The following is a 16,359-nucleotide window of genomic DNA, read 5'->3' as shown; positions in this document are numbered from 1 at the left end:
TTTCTTTGGATTAGAATGCTTTCAGCATATTCTAGCTGCTTTCCTATAATGTTCTAAGAGTGAGATCTTTCCACTACTTTCCAGGGACACTCTTTAATTTGAGCAAAGAATCTTGACAAATGAGGAGGGACCAAAGGTATAAACAATCTCTGGAAAGAGTCTAATGACAAACCCAGGAATGCTGAAAAAATTCAAGATGATGAGAGCTTTGGAGAAGGTTGGGAAACCAACTGTGTCTTTGAAATCAACAGCTGCCAATTTCATCTAATTTCAAATTCTTATAAAGGGCAGTGGCAAATTGAGGACTTAACAGAAGTTTCTAAAACTGAACTAAGATGTTTATGTGTTCAGTTTGTAGAAAAGATATTCGATGCCCCAAAGTACTCTTAACATTATCCTCAACTTTGAGGAATTTGTTAAAACAACTTTTTCAGGAGAAGTTGACATTTTTCATTCCTGTTAAGGAATTCAGTCAAGATCTCAGATTACAAACAGTCCTAACAAGGAATCAGTTTAAAGTTGGTAAGAATCTTCCATCATTTTGTTAAAAGTCCCTCTCTGATGGAACTTGCACAATGTCAGTAGTGTTAAAAACAAAACAAAACACTAGACTAAGATCCATTTTGGTGTATTTCAACATGGTACCCAATGCTTTATCCACTTTGTTTTTCACTAAATTGACAAATGGTCTCAATGTTTCTAGTGCACATGGAGGTAACAAACTCAGGATCCTTATTACTTTATCCTTGAAGTGTATGCAGGGGATAAAACAATGGGAAAGTATAAATTTTATACATCACAAAATTATGGGCATTTTTAATACCTCCAGATTTCTGCATTAAACTATCATCATAGGATAGAAGTTTGTGGGCGAAGGAGTTGGATTTTAGAAGTCTCAGCTTATTATTTATTGAAACAACAATTCTAGAATCCCTGCAGTCTCTCTTTTAAATGGTCAACCAGCATGTCTTCTAGGGACTGGAAGGTAGGCCTGAAGCTAACAATAGATTGCTAAAAAGAGAGAAATCAAAAAACATTCACACTTGTTCCTATTTTGCATCTGAACAAATGAGTTGGTTGCCATTCAGATTCAAAAGCAAACAGAGGAAAATAGAATAGAGCAAGGTTCTGCTGGAAAAGCCCCTGCTCCAGTGCTCTGTGCAACTGCCCTGGAATCCCCTGAGAACAGCAGGATTTTAGCTATTTCTGCCCCTTGCTCTGCTTGAAGCAATGATTTGAATCACCACTTGATAATGCAAAGAGATCAGTGCAGGGATGACAAGGCCTCCTGGAGAATTACTTTGGTTTAGCTGCTTTAGCACCTCTCTTCTTTGGAGTCTATTTAAATTAAAGAATAGCACCCATCCAGGTTTGCCAGGCTATGCTTCAAAGCAGGAGCTCCAGGAAAAGTATAACTTCAGCCCCTTTGTGTATCTAGCTACCCTGGTGAGGGGACACCTGTTAGGACCGGGGAGCTAACCAGTTACTTCTTTTCTTTTTATTGAACTATAGTTGATTTACAAAGTTGTGTTTATTTCAGGTGTACAGCAAAATGAATCAGTTATTTAGACACATACACATTCATATATGGCTTTCCAGGTAGCTCAGTGGTAAAGAGTCTGCCTGCAATGCTTAAGACCCAGGTTCAATCACTGGTTCAGGAAGATCTCCTGGAGGAGGACATGGCAACCCACTCTACTTTTCTTGCCTGGAGAATCCCATGGACAGAGGAGCCTGGCAGGCGACAGTCCATAGTGTCACAAAGAGTTGGACAGGACTGAAGCAACTTAGTATGCATATTTATATGCATATATGCAGATAGCATATCCAAAAGCAGAGACATTACTTTGCCAACAAAGGTCCGTCTAGTCAAGGTTATGGTTTTTCCAGTAGTCATGTATGGATGTGAGAGTTGGACTGTGAAGAAGGCTGAGCACCGAAGAATTGATGCTTTTGAACTGTGGTGTTGGAGAAGACTCTTGAGAGTCCCTTGGACTGCAAGGAGATCCAACCAGTCCATTCTGAGGGAGATCAGCCCTGGGATTTCTTTGGAAGGAATGATGCTAAAGCTGAAACTCCAGTACTTTGGCCACCTCATGCGAAGAGTTGACTCATTGGAAAAGACTTTGATGCTGGGAGGGATTGGGGGCAGGAGGAGAAGGGGACGACAGAGGATGAGATGGCTGGATGGCATCACTGACTCGATGGATGTGAGTCTGAGTGAATTCCGGGAGTCGGTGATGGACAGGGAGGCCTGGCGTGCTGCGATTCATAGGGTCGCAAAGAGTCGGACACGACTGAGCGACTGAACTGGACTGAACTGATGCAGATTATTTACCACTGAGCTGCCAGAGAAACCCTCCATTGAGAATTTTCTGACACCCACCTCTGCCATCTGCCAACTGCCCCTTTGGGTGACTGGTTGAACGAGAAAGTTAAGAACTATAAAGTAAACCATTCCATTTCCGTTAATCATAACTCTTCCTAACATGTTATAGTCCTTTGCAAAATGATTTTGCATACATTGTATTATTTGCTCATTGCAGCCACCTGTGAAGTTTTATTATCCGCCGTTGATGAATGATGACACCATTTATGTGATCATCATAACACCAGATAATACAAATGTCAGAACTGGTCCACAGATCTCAGCTAGAAAGTGGCAGAGTCAAGATAAAAATCCAGGGTAATCTGACTCCCAGCTTGGTGCCCTTGAGAGTTCAACAAAGGACACAATCAATTTAAGTCATGATCTAGTCCCTCTTCTGTGACTAGCTTAGAATGGAAACATAAACAAACTCCCAAGTGAAGTCAGGGCAAAGAGTTCCTCACCAATAATCTGAAAAGGGTGTAAAAATATTATTAGAAATAATACAAAAAGCAGTCTGTTCTTATCCTATTTGGAATGTTAATTGGAGGGAGAATTGATTTGTGTCACTTACGGAAAATGTTGAGAAGATATCTGTGGGTCTTCTCTGACTGCCCCTTTCTTTCCCTGATTCCAAATCACTAAGCAACTCACAAAATCAACTGTTGAAGGGGGGATGGGGCGGGGGAAAGCTTAAAATGGGCAAGGAATTTAAGCCAAGTGATACAAAGGTACCCCATAGCAAGCATATCTTTCCTTGTTGGTAGAGCGAAATCAGTGCCAACAAGAGCACTGGATAAAGCCCTAGGTGATGTGAAGAGAGCTGTTGGCTTTGCAAGGGCAGCAGGCATAATCCTTGATTGAGTTTTTTTCCTCTCCTTTTAAATGAATGCTATGACGGAAATGCTGTTTCTGATTTTTCCTTAAGACTTTATATTTAGAGGGAAAGAAACCAGCCAAAGAAGTCAGGCCCGAGGTAACATCCTGAAATGCTGTCAAAGCATGACATCAATAGCCCTTGACCCTGGAGGAGGCAGCGAGCATTCTGCCTGGGGAGAGGGATGGATTGAAGGATGAGCAAGCTGGCAGACACAGCGAGAACACAGCCTTGATGCAAATTGTCTTCACTGTCCCATGGCCATGCAGCACCCTAGCTCCCTGTTTGGCAGACTCACAAAATGTGAAACTTCTAACTGAAAATTCACCCCAAACATTCTCACAGCCTTTTCTTACGCTAAGAAACAGTCTTTTCTACGTCATGATTTTATCCTGAAGCTTGTTTTCTGTTGTTGCTGTGTTTTATAACACGTTTATTGAAATACAATTCGTATACCAGAGAATTCACCGATTTAACATGCAATTCAGAGGGCTTTAATATATTCTCAGACGTGTGCCACCATGGCTGTAATCTACTTTAGAATTTTTTCATTACCCCACATGAAATCCCATGCTCATTAGCAGTCACCTGCCATTCATTCCCCAACCCTCAGCCCTGAGGCAACCACCAATCTACTTTCTGTCTCTCTGGATTTGCCTATTCTACTTTCACATAAATAGAATCATACAATGTCTGAACTTTTATGTCTGGTTTCTTTCACCTAGCTTAATGTTTACAAGCTTTATCCATGTCAAAGTGTAGGGGAGGAAAAATAATTTTCCCTCTACCATTTAGAGTTCTTGGCTGAGAGCATGTCATAAAAGACAGATGAGCAAGAGAAAAATAAATAATTTTATTAACATATGTACATGAGAGATACCCAGGGAGAAATGAGTCATTCTCTGAGGTGGCTTAAATGCAATCTTAAATACTCTCTTCCTAGGGAAATGGGAAGGGGGATTTAAGCTTCTAGGGGAGAGTACATAATTATTAGAAAAAAATGAATGGGCCCTTAGAAAAAAAGATGGGAGATAAGTGATGTCCACTTCTAGTCTCCTTTCTGGTGATGAGTCAGTTTCCCTGGTTGATGAAGCATCTGTCTTTAGGCAGATAGGGTTTCAGAGAAGTGTTCCCTGTATTGGCTATTTTTAGGTGCTCTCAGCTCAAAATGGGCTTCCCTGCTGCTTCTGTGGTAAAGAACCCACCTGCCAATGCAGGCGACATGGGTTTGATCCCTGGTTGAGGAGATCCCCTGGAGAAAGAAATAGCAACCCACTCTAGTATCCTTGCCTGGGCAATCCCATGGACAGAGGAACCTGGTGGGCTACAGTCCATGGGTCTCAAAGAGTCTGATGCAACTTAAAGACTAAAAACCAGTGACAAGCTCAAAATAGTCAGTATACCACAGCAGTATGTTTTAGGGTGGCGTTATTATGCTACCTTGGAGAGGGCAATGGCACCCCACTCCAGTACTCTTGCCTGGAAAATTCCATGGACAGAGGAGCCTGGTAGGCTGCAATCCATGGGGTCGCTGAGGGTCAGACACAACTGAGCGACTTCACTTTCACTTTTCACTTTCATGCATTGGAGAAGGAAATGGCAACCCACTCCAGTGTTCTTGCCTGGAGAATCCCAGGGATGGGGGAGCCTGGTGGGCTGCCGTCTATGGGGTTGCACAGAGTCGGACACGACTGACGGGACTTAGCAGTAGCAGCAGTATTATGCTACCTGTTAGTAGCATGAATCAGAATTCTGATCCTTTTAATTGCTGAATAATATTCCATTGTGTGGATGTATCACATTTTGTTTATCCAGTCATCAGCTGACGCACATTTGTTTCCAACTTTTAGCTATTGTTAATAATTCTGCAATGAACATTCATGTACAAGTCTCTGTGTGACATATGTTCTTCAGTCTCTTGAGTTCCACCTCAGAGTAGAATTGCTGGGTCATATGAACTGAACTGAACTGATAACAACTGTATTTTTAAACTTTTGAGGAACATCCAGACTTTTCCAAAGCGTCTGTACCATTTTACATTCCCACCAGCAGTGTAAGAGAGTTCCAGTTCTTGTTGTTTCTCCATAACACTTAGGATTATCTGTCTTTTTGGTTATAGCTATCTTCATGAGACTCAAGTTGTATCTCATTGTGGTTTTGATCTGTATCTTCCTAATGACAAATGATGTTAAGTATCTTCTCATGTGCTTACTGGCCACGGGTTTACCTTCTTTGGAGAACTGTTTGTTCCGATCCTTTGCCCATTTTAAGTTGATTTTTTTGTCGTTTTGAGTAACAGGAGTTTAGCCTGAAGCTTTTAACATCAGATGGACTGGAGATTCAGTTGCAGATTTGCCTTACCTGATGACACCACTCTGTGGTCAGAGAAATGACCCGATCTTTGCCCTTCAGATGAGGCTGGTCCTGGGACTTCTTTCTTGAGTCTGAGCATGGTGGCTTCCAAGTGGAAAGTTTTCAGTTCCACGGACGTGGCCTTCCACTGATGTGGCTCAAGGCTGAGAGAGGCACTGACAAGGCACAGAAGGCATTCCTATCTTCTGTGTCAGTCGAAACCCTGTCTTTCTATTCTCCAAACAAACCTCTGTTGTATTAAAACCTAGCACCAGAGTTCTTATCTCTCTAGGAAGGAAGTCACTGTGAATGAGTATAAACTCTGCTTCCCAGCGGTTTAAGGTGTTTTCTCATTTGTAACTGTTCTGGGGGCTTGTGGAGACCACTATTTCCTGAGAGGAAGATACAACAACTTTACATTCTCTGTATAATCCAGAAAAGAACACTGGTGAAGGACAAAGTTAAATGTTTTTCCCATGCTTCAACCTAGGTTTCTAATTAGATCTTAAATTTACTTTGAGCCTCCCTTCCTCACAATGCTACCTGTGTGTGCACACCAAGTCGCTTCAGTCATGCATGACTGTGCGACCCTGTGGACTGTAGCCTGCCAGGCAAAAATACTAAGTAGGTTGCTATGCCCTCCTCCAGGGGATTTTCCCAACCCAGGGATTGAACCCTTTCTCTTACATCTCCTGTACTGACAGGTTCTTTACCATTAGCGCCGCTTGGGAAGCCCCACAGTGCTACCTTTTCCTTATTAATATATTCTTTTAAGCATCAGGACACACGTGCCGATTCTTCATTAGTCAGCTCCCAGCCCCAGTTACATTATCAGAATCCCCTGAAAACTTTTAAAAACTGTATTCATGCTGAGACCCCTGAACTGGAGAGTCTCGTCATCTCACTGATCTGGAGTGGGCCCAGCCTAAGCATTTAGATTTTCAGTTCGAATATGCAGACAGTTTCAAAACACAAGCCCAACTATCACTAGCCTCTTCATTTATTATGAGACTTAAGAACACTTTTTCCTGTCTAGATCAGCGCTTCTCAAACTTTTACTTGCATTGGTGTCCTCGGGGGGTCTTGATAAAATGCAGACCTGATTTGGTGGATCTGGGGCAGGCTCCAAGACTCTGCATTTCTAACAAGCCCCTCGGTGAAGCCAAGGCTGTTGGTTGGCTGCTCGTATTCCTCAGAGCTGGGAAGCCCCTATGTGTTTGTGGCATTTTTCAATTAATCCTGATAGGATCTTTATCACCTCAAGGATTTAACTTTTTAATACACCATCATCCAATATAATATGTGCTGCTTTCCTTTTAAAAATAGAATTAAAAATCTATTGCTGCTTATCTAGGCAGTCTTTGTTAACATAAAGATTAAACAATAAACTTCCGTATTAATTCAAGGTAATGATTTAGATCTTTTAAAGTGGTCATAAAAATACTGCACAGCTCAATGAACAAGGACCTTGTAGGTCATGTACCTGAAAGATACTTGTCTGTGGATCCGGTCACAGGAGCCTCACTTTGTGACCTTGGAAGTTTCTTTACTTCTCAGTTATTGTTTCCTCTGTGAATTGTTAAATGGTAGAAGTTACTTCCAGGCCTGCTAGAAAGATGGGTGAACTAATGCAAAATGCCCATCAGATCTTTGACCTCTGCTTTAAAGAGAGGTTAAATCTTTAAGAAAATCTTTTCTAAAGAGAGATTGCAGCACCTATATATGTGGAATCCTCAGTAAAATCTTTCTATTTTATGAGGATTTAGAAAGATTCTCTTCTTTTTCATCCTCCAACTCCTCTTTTGTCACTTCTCTCAACTTCAAGAGTAGTCTTAGGGAGAAGAAAGCACAGAAGGACAAATTGAAGCTGAAATTTGAAAAGAGGCTGATTCAAATTTGGCTTAATAGTGAGATATTAGTATATTGAAGAGATTTTATTTTATGACTCTTGCTAATAACACCATCTCTTTCTCGTCTTTCTCATAGTTTGCCTGAGGCACCCCCTGATATAAGAACTCCTGACTAGGATGCTTGAAGGAATTTGGGTCCTTTGAAACCCATCAGATAAGAGAAAGACTGAGAAATAAAACATAGATGTGGCTTTGGTATCATCAAAGGAAAGGCAAAAATCAAAGGAAGGACCTGTATTTTTCCACTAAATAATTTGATCTTTCTTAACCAAATGCTTTTTTTTTTTTTTCTAGAAATGGAACCAAAATGTATCTCCATAAATATTTTGGCCATCCTGAGAAATTATTTAATGTTTTAATGATATCATAAGATTTGTAACTGTGTTGCTAGTTTCCAGGAAACATAATTTTTATAGTCTACTCTTCAACTTTAGAGTGATGTAAAAAAATCAAGTGAGAAATTCTCCTTACCTTCTTCATCATGATTAGGGTGATTGAAAATTGCATGACACAGTTTTTCTGTTTGTTCCTTATCAGTGTAAAATTAGTGCAGGTATTGTTGTTGGGCGAAAGGCTGGATCTCCCCAACTATTTGTTTTGTTTTGGTTAACTTGCTGATTTAAAGAAATAATAAAACCAGTATTATGATATATATATAAGTGAATCACTTTGGTGTACATTTGAAACTAATATAACACTGTAGATTAACTATACTTCAAAAAAAGAAAGAATAGCAGTTATCTGACTGCTTCCCATTGATAAATAGAACCAAAGTATAGCCAACATGAATCTATGTGCTCAGAGAGAGAGAGTCTTGTTGCAGTGCAAAAGCCCTATGAATATGGGATTGGTGTGGCAATGGGGGCAAAGTGAAGGACCGCTAAGATCATTCAGTCCTTGAGATTTAATTTCCAGTGCAGAACTGTGAGGAGCAGAGAGAGATGTGCTTCTGCTGATTATCAAGCTAAAAGTGAAACTGGGGTTTTCACCAAACCAACCCCATCTTATTTACTTCGCCCATGATGAAAGAAGTGGTCATAGTCTTTCATTAGGTTCTGGAAAGTGAGCCAAAGACATGCCAAGGATATGATCCTTTAAAATTTACGTAGGTTAGTTGCACCTCTCTGCCTTTGTTAAGGGGCTTCCCATGTGGCGCTAGTGATAAAGAACCTGCCTGCCAATGCAGGAGACACAAGAGATTTAGGTTCGATCCCTGGGTCGGGAAGGTTCTCTGGAGGAGGGCACAGCAACCCACTCTAGTATTCTTGCCTAGGGAATCCCATGGACAGAGGAGCCTGGGGAGCTGCAGTCCATAAGGTTGCAGAGAGTCAGAAATGACTGAAGTGACTTAGCACGCATGCACCTTTGCTAGGGGGAGAAACAGTTTTGTTCTAAAGCAAAAGATGAGCATTACCAATCTCTTCTGGTTTTTGCCTCTCTTGATTCAGAGGACTAATTCATATTGGTTTCTTTATCTTGCCTCTTTAAATTGACTGAATTTTCCTTTAATAATCAAGTTTCCTATTAATAGCTATACTGAGCAAGAGGAGTAAAATCAATATGTGATTAAATGGCTCCTCCTGTCAGGGGCACTATTGACTGTATTACTAATGATTTTGAAATGATACACCATTATACAAATCCCATCTGTTTTAGGTGCCTTTGCCAGGCACCTGCAGAAGTACTGTTTTCTTTTCCTTCAGAGTTGATCTTCCAGTGTCACAGTTATCAAGTACTAAAACGTTTTCTAAGGATTATAATCCCAGTGACTAGAGATACTCTATTGATAAATTTTAAGTGTTTATTATATAAATGGGTGGGGTGAGACCCTATGTTTTTCACATTGATCAGCTACTCAGAATGTAGAAAATAAACCTATCACAGCAATAGCAGATTAAATTCACCAAGGATCAGAAACACTATGTTACTTGGGTTTTTCTGTTATGTTGCCCTTTGGGAATGAAACTGGGAGCCTCTTCTAAACAAATGCTTGCCCTAATAGAAAGACCACTCCAAGCACCTCCACTATGCTTTATTCTATAATAATGCATGCTATCTGGGATAGGTTGGGAATACAGGATGGAAAAAGACAAGTCAAATGTTTTTATGTAATATAAGCAAGAGCATTGCACCATGCGCTCTACCGTGAAGTATCTTGATTAGAGGCCATTAGGTTCAAAAGACAGTAGCAGGACCCTTCTAATGCCCACCAGCGTTTTCCCACACACGATCATATGATGCTGAAGGCTTTAGCAGCTACGTACAAGTATAGTTTATGATTACAAGGCAGTAAGGTGGAAATTAATACCTAAAATGCATAATTTGGATGACAAATAAGGTAGATGTTGGGCAGTTTTTTGAAGAATAAATTTGATCTCACTTACCAAATTCATTCTAAAATGAAAAACACATGTATCATCAATTCCTTTATCTTCTTGTGCTTTCTCTAATATTTTGTATGTTTTTGGATACTGAGGAATGATCAGATACTCTGATATAGTCAGAGCAGGCTGGTTATAGATATAAAGTAAATTGGTGAATTTCAGAACATAGTTTTGGAAGTTAGGAATTGTTCACCTGGACTTTTGTCAGACTGTTGGTAGTTTTACAAATATCTAACTGCTCTTTAAAAATGATATTGCTTTAGTCATTGACAGGTGCTCACCTAGCTTTACTATTTCAGTCTTTGAAGACAAAGCTGAGATAGAAAGACACTATCATGTGTTCCAATTCCTTAGCAGTGAGCCACAGGGATGTGAGTATTATGGGGGATGTTCTTTAGGTGAGGAGCAGGGAGGAGGTTATGAGGCTCTTTAGAACCAGAAGCAGTCATTTGTTCTCACTTAGCATTAGAGGCTAGGAAATTCAGAGAATTAAAAGCAACTTCTACGTTTATTCTCCTTCATATGAGAAAAGAAGGCTGGTGCTCTTTGGCATGTGTAGGTCTAAATGAAACTTGAGAGCTTTGATCAATAATCAAAAAAAGAATAAAACAGAGACCTTTATAGAAAACCTGGAAAATTCCACCAAAACTAAATATGTGCATGACATTAAAACTGTGTGTCTTTGAAAACTCATCATTTTTAAACCTTTAGTCAGGAATATTCTTGGCCAATGTTACTGAATAAAAGATATTTTCAAGAGCAAACGCGTGTTTTGGGGCTCTGAGTAAGTTGTAATACATGAAGTGATTAAACCCTTATTAATTGGAAGGTAACACTAGATTCCTCTTCAGAGTCATCAAGGCTTAGGGGAGGCTGAGATTTGCATATTTGCATTTGTCATGCTTGCCTGTCAATCACAACCATAAGACAACAAGGCAAGAAGTGTTAAAGGATCGATCGCAGGAAGAATTCTTATTGAAATGTCTTGACATATCCATGGAGTTTGCAAGAAGGATAAAGAGTGTACTTTGTCTAAGCTGAAACTCAACTTTGGGAGGGAAGACAATAGAACATCACTCCTCACCCCCACTTTAAGAGGCCTTCATCTTTAGAGAGACAAAACACAACTTCCCCTTTTGATCTAGGTGGAAAATCTGACTCACTTGAAAATGAGTTTCACTCTAGGACATTGGGTGGGGTAAGATATTTTATTTTGTGATCCTTTTATATATATATATATATAATTAAAATTTTATGATAAAAATGTCATGTTTGGAAATAAAGCGAAATGAAAGCCTCACAAAATGATCCTCACAAAAATGATCCTCATGCCTGTTATGAACAGAGGTAGCCTCTGTTCATATTTTGATGCGGTTTACTTATTTGTATCACAGGAGTGAATTCCAGAGCATAGCTCAGACAGTCCTATGGTTAAGGTATTTACTTATATTTTTCTTTTCTTATTATTGTGATCTGTGTTTTTCTGCTTCCCACAATGACAATAAACCCAGCAGTATGAGAGCTGTGTTTTGACTAAAATAATTCTGTGGCCCTGGGCAGGGCTGCTGTGCATTGGGTGATCACTCTGGTCTCTCAGACCCATCCCACACACCCTTTCTGGAAGGACAGTCTCACAGTCCAGAAGTTTCTCAGTTGGCGTTTGTCTGGAAGTGCCGCTCGTTAACCTTGCTTTCCTCTTCTCTATGTTCCTTCTCTTCTCTTTCCTCTTCCCCTTGTTCGTCAATTTCTATTCTTCTCTGTTTCAGCAAAACAATATCAGTCAAGGTAATTGATGATGAGGAGTATGAGAAAAACAAGACCTTCTTCCTTGAGATTGGAGAGCCCCGCCTGGTGGAGATGAGTGAGAAGAAAGGTGGGGGAGCTGCTCCAGGGCTGAGCCCAACAGCTTCTGCTGGCCTGTGCCACCCCTGGATGCCTGCACTCTTCAGAACGTGACTTACGATGCACACATCCCTCCACCTATGTAACAGGGCATAGATCTCCTTGGGGCCACAGTAGGGCTGGCCTGGAGCCCCATCAACCAGTTTGGGCCACTCTGCACATTGCAGTCTGAGCATCGGCAGTGCAGCCAAGCTTCCATTGCTGGAAATGTTGGTGCTGATGCTGGCTACACCCCCATAAAGCCAACTGTCTGATTTCTTAATTTGGGGTACCTCCTGACTGCTAAATTGAAGCAGAAGAATTTGTATCAGTGATGGATTGGCAGAGAAGATTGGCGGGGGCCAGCTGAGAGTCCCTGGATGCCCTTTTACATACTCCTGGAGGTCCATGTGTGGCCAGTTCTCCTTCCATAACATCACAGTAACATGCTGCTTGGTGAACACCTAGCATGAGCGTGTGACTCCAACCATTTGTTTTGCCTTTGTCTTGTGTTCCCACAGGAAGATCATTACCATTAGAATATTTGACCGTGAGGAATATGAGAAAGAGTGCAGTTTCTCCCTTGTGCTTGAGGAACCAAAATGGATAAGAAGAGGAATGAAAGGTGTGAGAGTATACAAAGACATACCAGCGAGAAATTGTACTCTTCTCTCCGTGTCCCCTACTCTCACACTTAACTCTCTCCTCTTCCTCGCTTCCAAGTACTATACTTCCTCTCCTTTGAAGCTTTAGCAATTTCATTTCCCTTTCCTATTTCACAATGCACCAAGAAATGCCCCTTTTCTTCAGGAAATGCCAATTCACCTTTATTGATACCAGATTTCAGAAATAATGGAAGACAGTTCTGTAATTCAGAAAGGATGACATAAAAGAATAATTTCTGGGTTTAGTTTTTCACTGCCCAGGAATCATTCAAAAATTTGGTTCCAGCTATTAAGCATCCCCTAATATGTTAGCGATGGACACTACTGTATACATATTAGCCATGGTAGTTGCATCTCATGGTAAATAATAGGAAATTTCAGAATTCAATAATTAGTCTTCCTTAGAGAAGCCAGTTTAAAAAAAAAAACAGTAAGAACAAAGATCTTTAAAGAGTAGTATTCATTTTTGCATAGTATTATTCATATCATCAGATATGAAATTTGAAAGGTATAAAACCTATAGGCATATGAATTTTCTTTAGTAGAAAGGACATGATGATAGTTGATTAATAACTTAACCCTTAATTAAGGCTGATTCTGCCTTATGCTTCAAACTCTCTCAATTCTTATTGAACTGACATATTTCTAACAAAGAAAGTTTTTCTAAAAATAAAAAACAGCATGAAATTAAATTTTTTTATTTTTTTAAATTTTTATAAATTTTAGTAAATTTTTTTATAAAGCTGAATTTTATATCAGCTTTAAAAATAGGTTTTTTTTCAATTTTGAATTATTCTAAAGGCTTCTCATAATTACCCTCTAATAGTGGCCATTTTTAAAGGAATGGTAAATTTAACGGTATCTATAAAATGAACATAGTACATATTGATTGCATGAAACAATTGATGAGAACAATTGATGAGTGGTTAAATGACCACTTTGCAAGAAATATATATTTTTACATGTAAAGGAAAAATCAAATACAAAAAACTAATTCCTATATAGACCCAACATTTGGGGGAATTTACCTAATCTTGCTTTTATTAGAACACACTGGCCTCTGAGTCCATCAGAAAAACAAGGTTGTCCTGACTTAATCAGGACAAGTTCAAAAAGGTAACAGGAGCCTTTGGAATGATGGAGGAGGAGCACTGGGGACCCATTTTAATGCAGCTTATTTAATATGCTCCATAGCAGGTGAAAGAAAAAGACACTTTAGAAAATTGTGCTGATTTCTTACAAAGATGGGATCAGAAATACCTCATTAACATACAGGAAAAAGCACTTACTTCTAATTGTATTCCTCCAAAGGATTGCCTTTTATCTCAAACAAGAGCATCTTGGATACACAGCTCTTTTGATTGTCATTTTAGTAAAATATGCCTTCATATAAAAGCAAATTAAAATTCCTTGATAGTACTATCTGCTTTCGACACCCACCAAGTAGATCTGTGTCATCATAAGTAAGATGACTGACTTGTTTTTGAAAGTTTCCTCTAATGCCACTACCATTAGAAAACTGGTCCTAAAGAAGTAATTGTAACATTCTCATCTGGAAGTAATTTATTTGATACATTTAGGCAATAGATTTCACCAAAATAAAGTGCTACAGTTACAGTCTGAGTTTAAAGCACATAGCCTGAAAGACAAAATATGTATGTCCTCTCCCCCCACCACAAGCCTTCCCTGGCTGACTTGTCAGTTTCCGTGAAATTATGTGTCCACAAGAAGCGATGTGGCTGTCCGATTAGAATGTGCAGAAGTCATAGAGAAGGACACACAAATAAGCACTAATTCCTGGGACTCAAGTTTTGAGGATTTAAAAAAACCTAAGCATTCCTTGATGACCAAAATATCATGCATATAGAGCCTCCAGTGAGAGATCTTCGCCTTGGGTCAAAATCTCCTTATCAGGAGGGATGGCCAAAATGAAATGTCCTAAGATGTTTTCTCCATTTTCATTGAAAGGTACATGAAAAGTACAGTCCCTGAGATCCTGGATGATTTCAGACTTTTGTCTATTGAACTCACTAACTCCCAGGCAGTATTTCATGAGGAAGACTCACTCAAAGATTTAAGATTAACTTCATAAAATATTTCTGCTATATTTGGCAAACTAGATATATACACTGTGTGTAAACATAGAGTGGACATGTTTTCTTAAATGTCAAGAAATGATATATAAAGTGAATTGTTTATATATACAATCACTCACACCCATTTGCAGAAATTAGGGATTTTTTTTGGAAATACTCCCAATGCCGCATTTACTTGGCTTGCACCATTTAGTAGCAGCTCCCGACCACTATAATCAGATCTGCCTGGATTTCTTTCTGCTGATATTCCTCTTACTTTCATTATTCATCTGCTCTCTTATTCTGTGTTTGTCTTTGTCTGTTTCCTTCACAGCCCTGTTATTGAATGAGCTTGGTAAGCATTTCATTTCTTGCATTTCCTTTCCATTTTTCTAGGTTATTTTCCTTTTCTATGAGGTACCATAGTAGCTTTCTGACTTATCTTTTATTTCTATTGATTTATTAACAAGATTGTTGTTTAGAGCGATTGGCCTCATAATTTTGTGGAAGTCAGATAGTTTGCATTCCACTTTGAGTTTAGTATTACCTTTTTTAAAAAAATCAGTGATTTTTTTAGGCATGCACAAGAATTAAATTTGTGCACTGAACATCATAACCGTAAAAGAATGATTAATGGTTAAGTCATGAATTGATGTTTCCGTACCTTTCTTAATTATAAATACAATTTGGCAAGTTTTTGTACCTTGGATGGGTTGTCAGGTGGTCTCGTGTCACTGGTATTTGTTATTTAGAGTGTAAATGAAATAAATGGTAACATTTATTTATTTTCTTTCTTTTTTAGGTGGCTTCACAATAACAGGTATGAATTTTTTAAGTCTAATGAACCAAACTTTATTTTTTACTATCTGTTCTCACCATGTGTTATTTACATTTTAAAAAATTATTTCCCATTTTTATTTCCTTTTAATGAAGGGAAATACCTGTATGGTAAGACAATTTTTTAAAATGTTCTTCATTTTATCCCAGTTACCCTTAAATATCAAATAAGAACCGTGTCTTACTTATCCTGAATTAACCTTTAGCTGTGGTACACGGAGTGCTGTTGCTGATTTTACACATTTAATGTTTTACACATTAACAATGGGTGTGTTGTGTTTATTTATGAGCAAATTGGTATGGAGAACCTGTAATTGGTTGTGTTTTGACACTGATCAATTTACAGATATACATATAGTGTTGATAATGTGAGGGAACTCTGCTAGATGCTCCAGAGAGTACCAGAATAAATACAATGACTGCTAGTCTCAAGGAAGCAGAGGAGTTGACATCCAGGCCAACTCCCTGGCCCAAGCTCAGGATTCTAATCATAGATAATGTCCTATTGGGAGAAGACAAAGCAGGCCTTCGCTCTGCCCACCACACCCTTCTGAGAAGTTTTAGCATTCTTAACATGGTAACGAGTAATATGTCTGCCACTTGAAGTGGACGACAAAGTGTTCTGTAAAAACTCCATACTCTAGTTAAAAAATTTTAAACTCTTAAATTCAGAATGGTACCCAGCCACTGTTGATTGCATTTTTAAGCACAACTTTAAAGCTATTTCCTTATTTATAGAAGGGCGATATTTCCTTACCGCATCCTTTCTTTTGACCTTAAATATTTCTGCACACTTTCAAAATCATCCATGTAGATTTAGAGAGGGAAGTAAATATCCTTCTCGTTTGTCTGAAGCTGCAGGTTGAAGATGTCTCTAAAGGCTATCCCAATGGCTGTGGCATTTTCCAATACAATTATGTAGATATCAATAATCTAATTATTTTTTTCTGAAACAAGATAGTTAAACAAATATATTTAGAAAAGAAACATTTTCAAAAATTCTATTTGAA

The 16,359-nt window shown here is 39.0% G+C and overlaps 1 protein-coding gene across 1 annotated transcript in view; it reads left to right on the top strand.

Annotated features, from left to right (window-relative positions):
- Nucleotides 1-16,359, top strand: part of SLC8A1 (solute carrier family 8 member A1) — a 356,874-nt gene that overhangs the window by 254,558 nt on the left and 85,957 nt on the right. The window contains exons 2-5 of the mRNA XM_052648493.1: nucleotides 11,658-11,764; nucleotides 14,847-14,867; nucleotides 15,315-15,332; nucleotides 15,446-15,460. Coding sequence (XP_052504453.1) covers nucleotides 11,658-11,764; nucleotides 14,847-14,867; nucleotides 15,315-15,332; nucleotides 15,446-15,460 — 161 coding nt within the window. The remainder of the gene's footprint in view (nucleotides 1-11,657; nucleotides 11,765-14,846; nucleotides 14,868-15,314; nucleotides 15,333-15,445; nucleotides 15,461-16,359) is intronic.

This window comes from Budorcas taxicolor, chromosome 11 (assembly GCF_023091745.1).
Source record: "Budorcas taxicolor isolate Tak-1 chromosome 11, Takin1.1, whole genome shotgun sequence".
Classification (NCBI taxonomy): domain Eukaryota; kingdom Metazoa; phylum Chordata; class Mammalia; order Artiodactyla; family Bovidae; genus Budorcas; species Budorcas taxicolor.
Note: the sequence above shows the minus strand (reverse complement) of the source record. Positions and strands in the feature narration are given on the sequence as shown.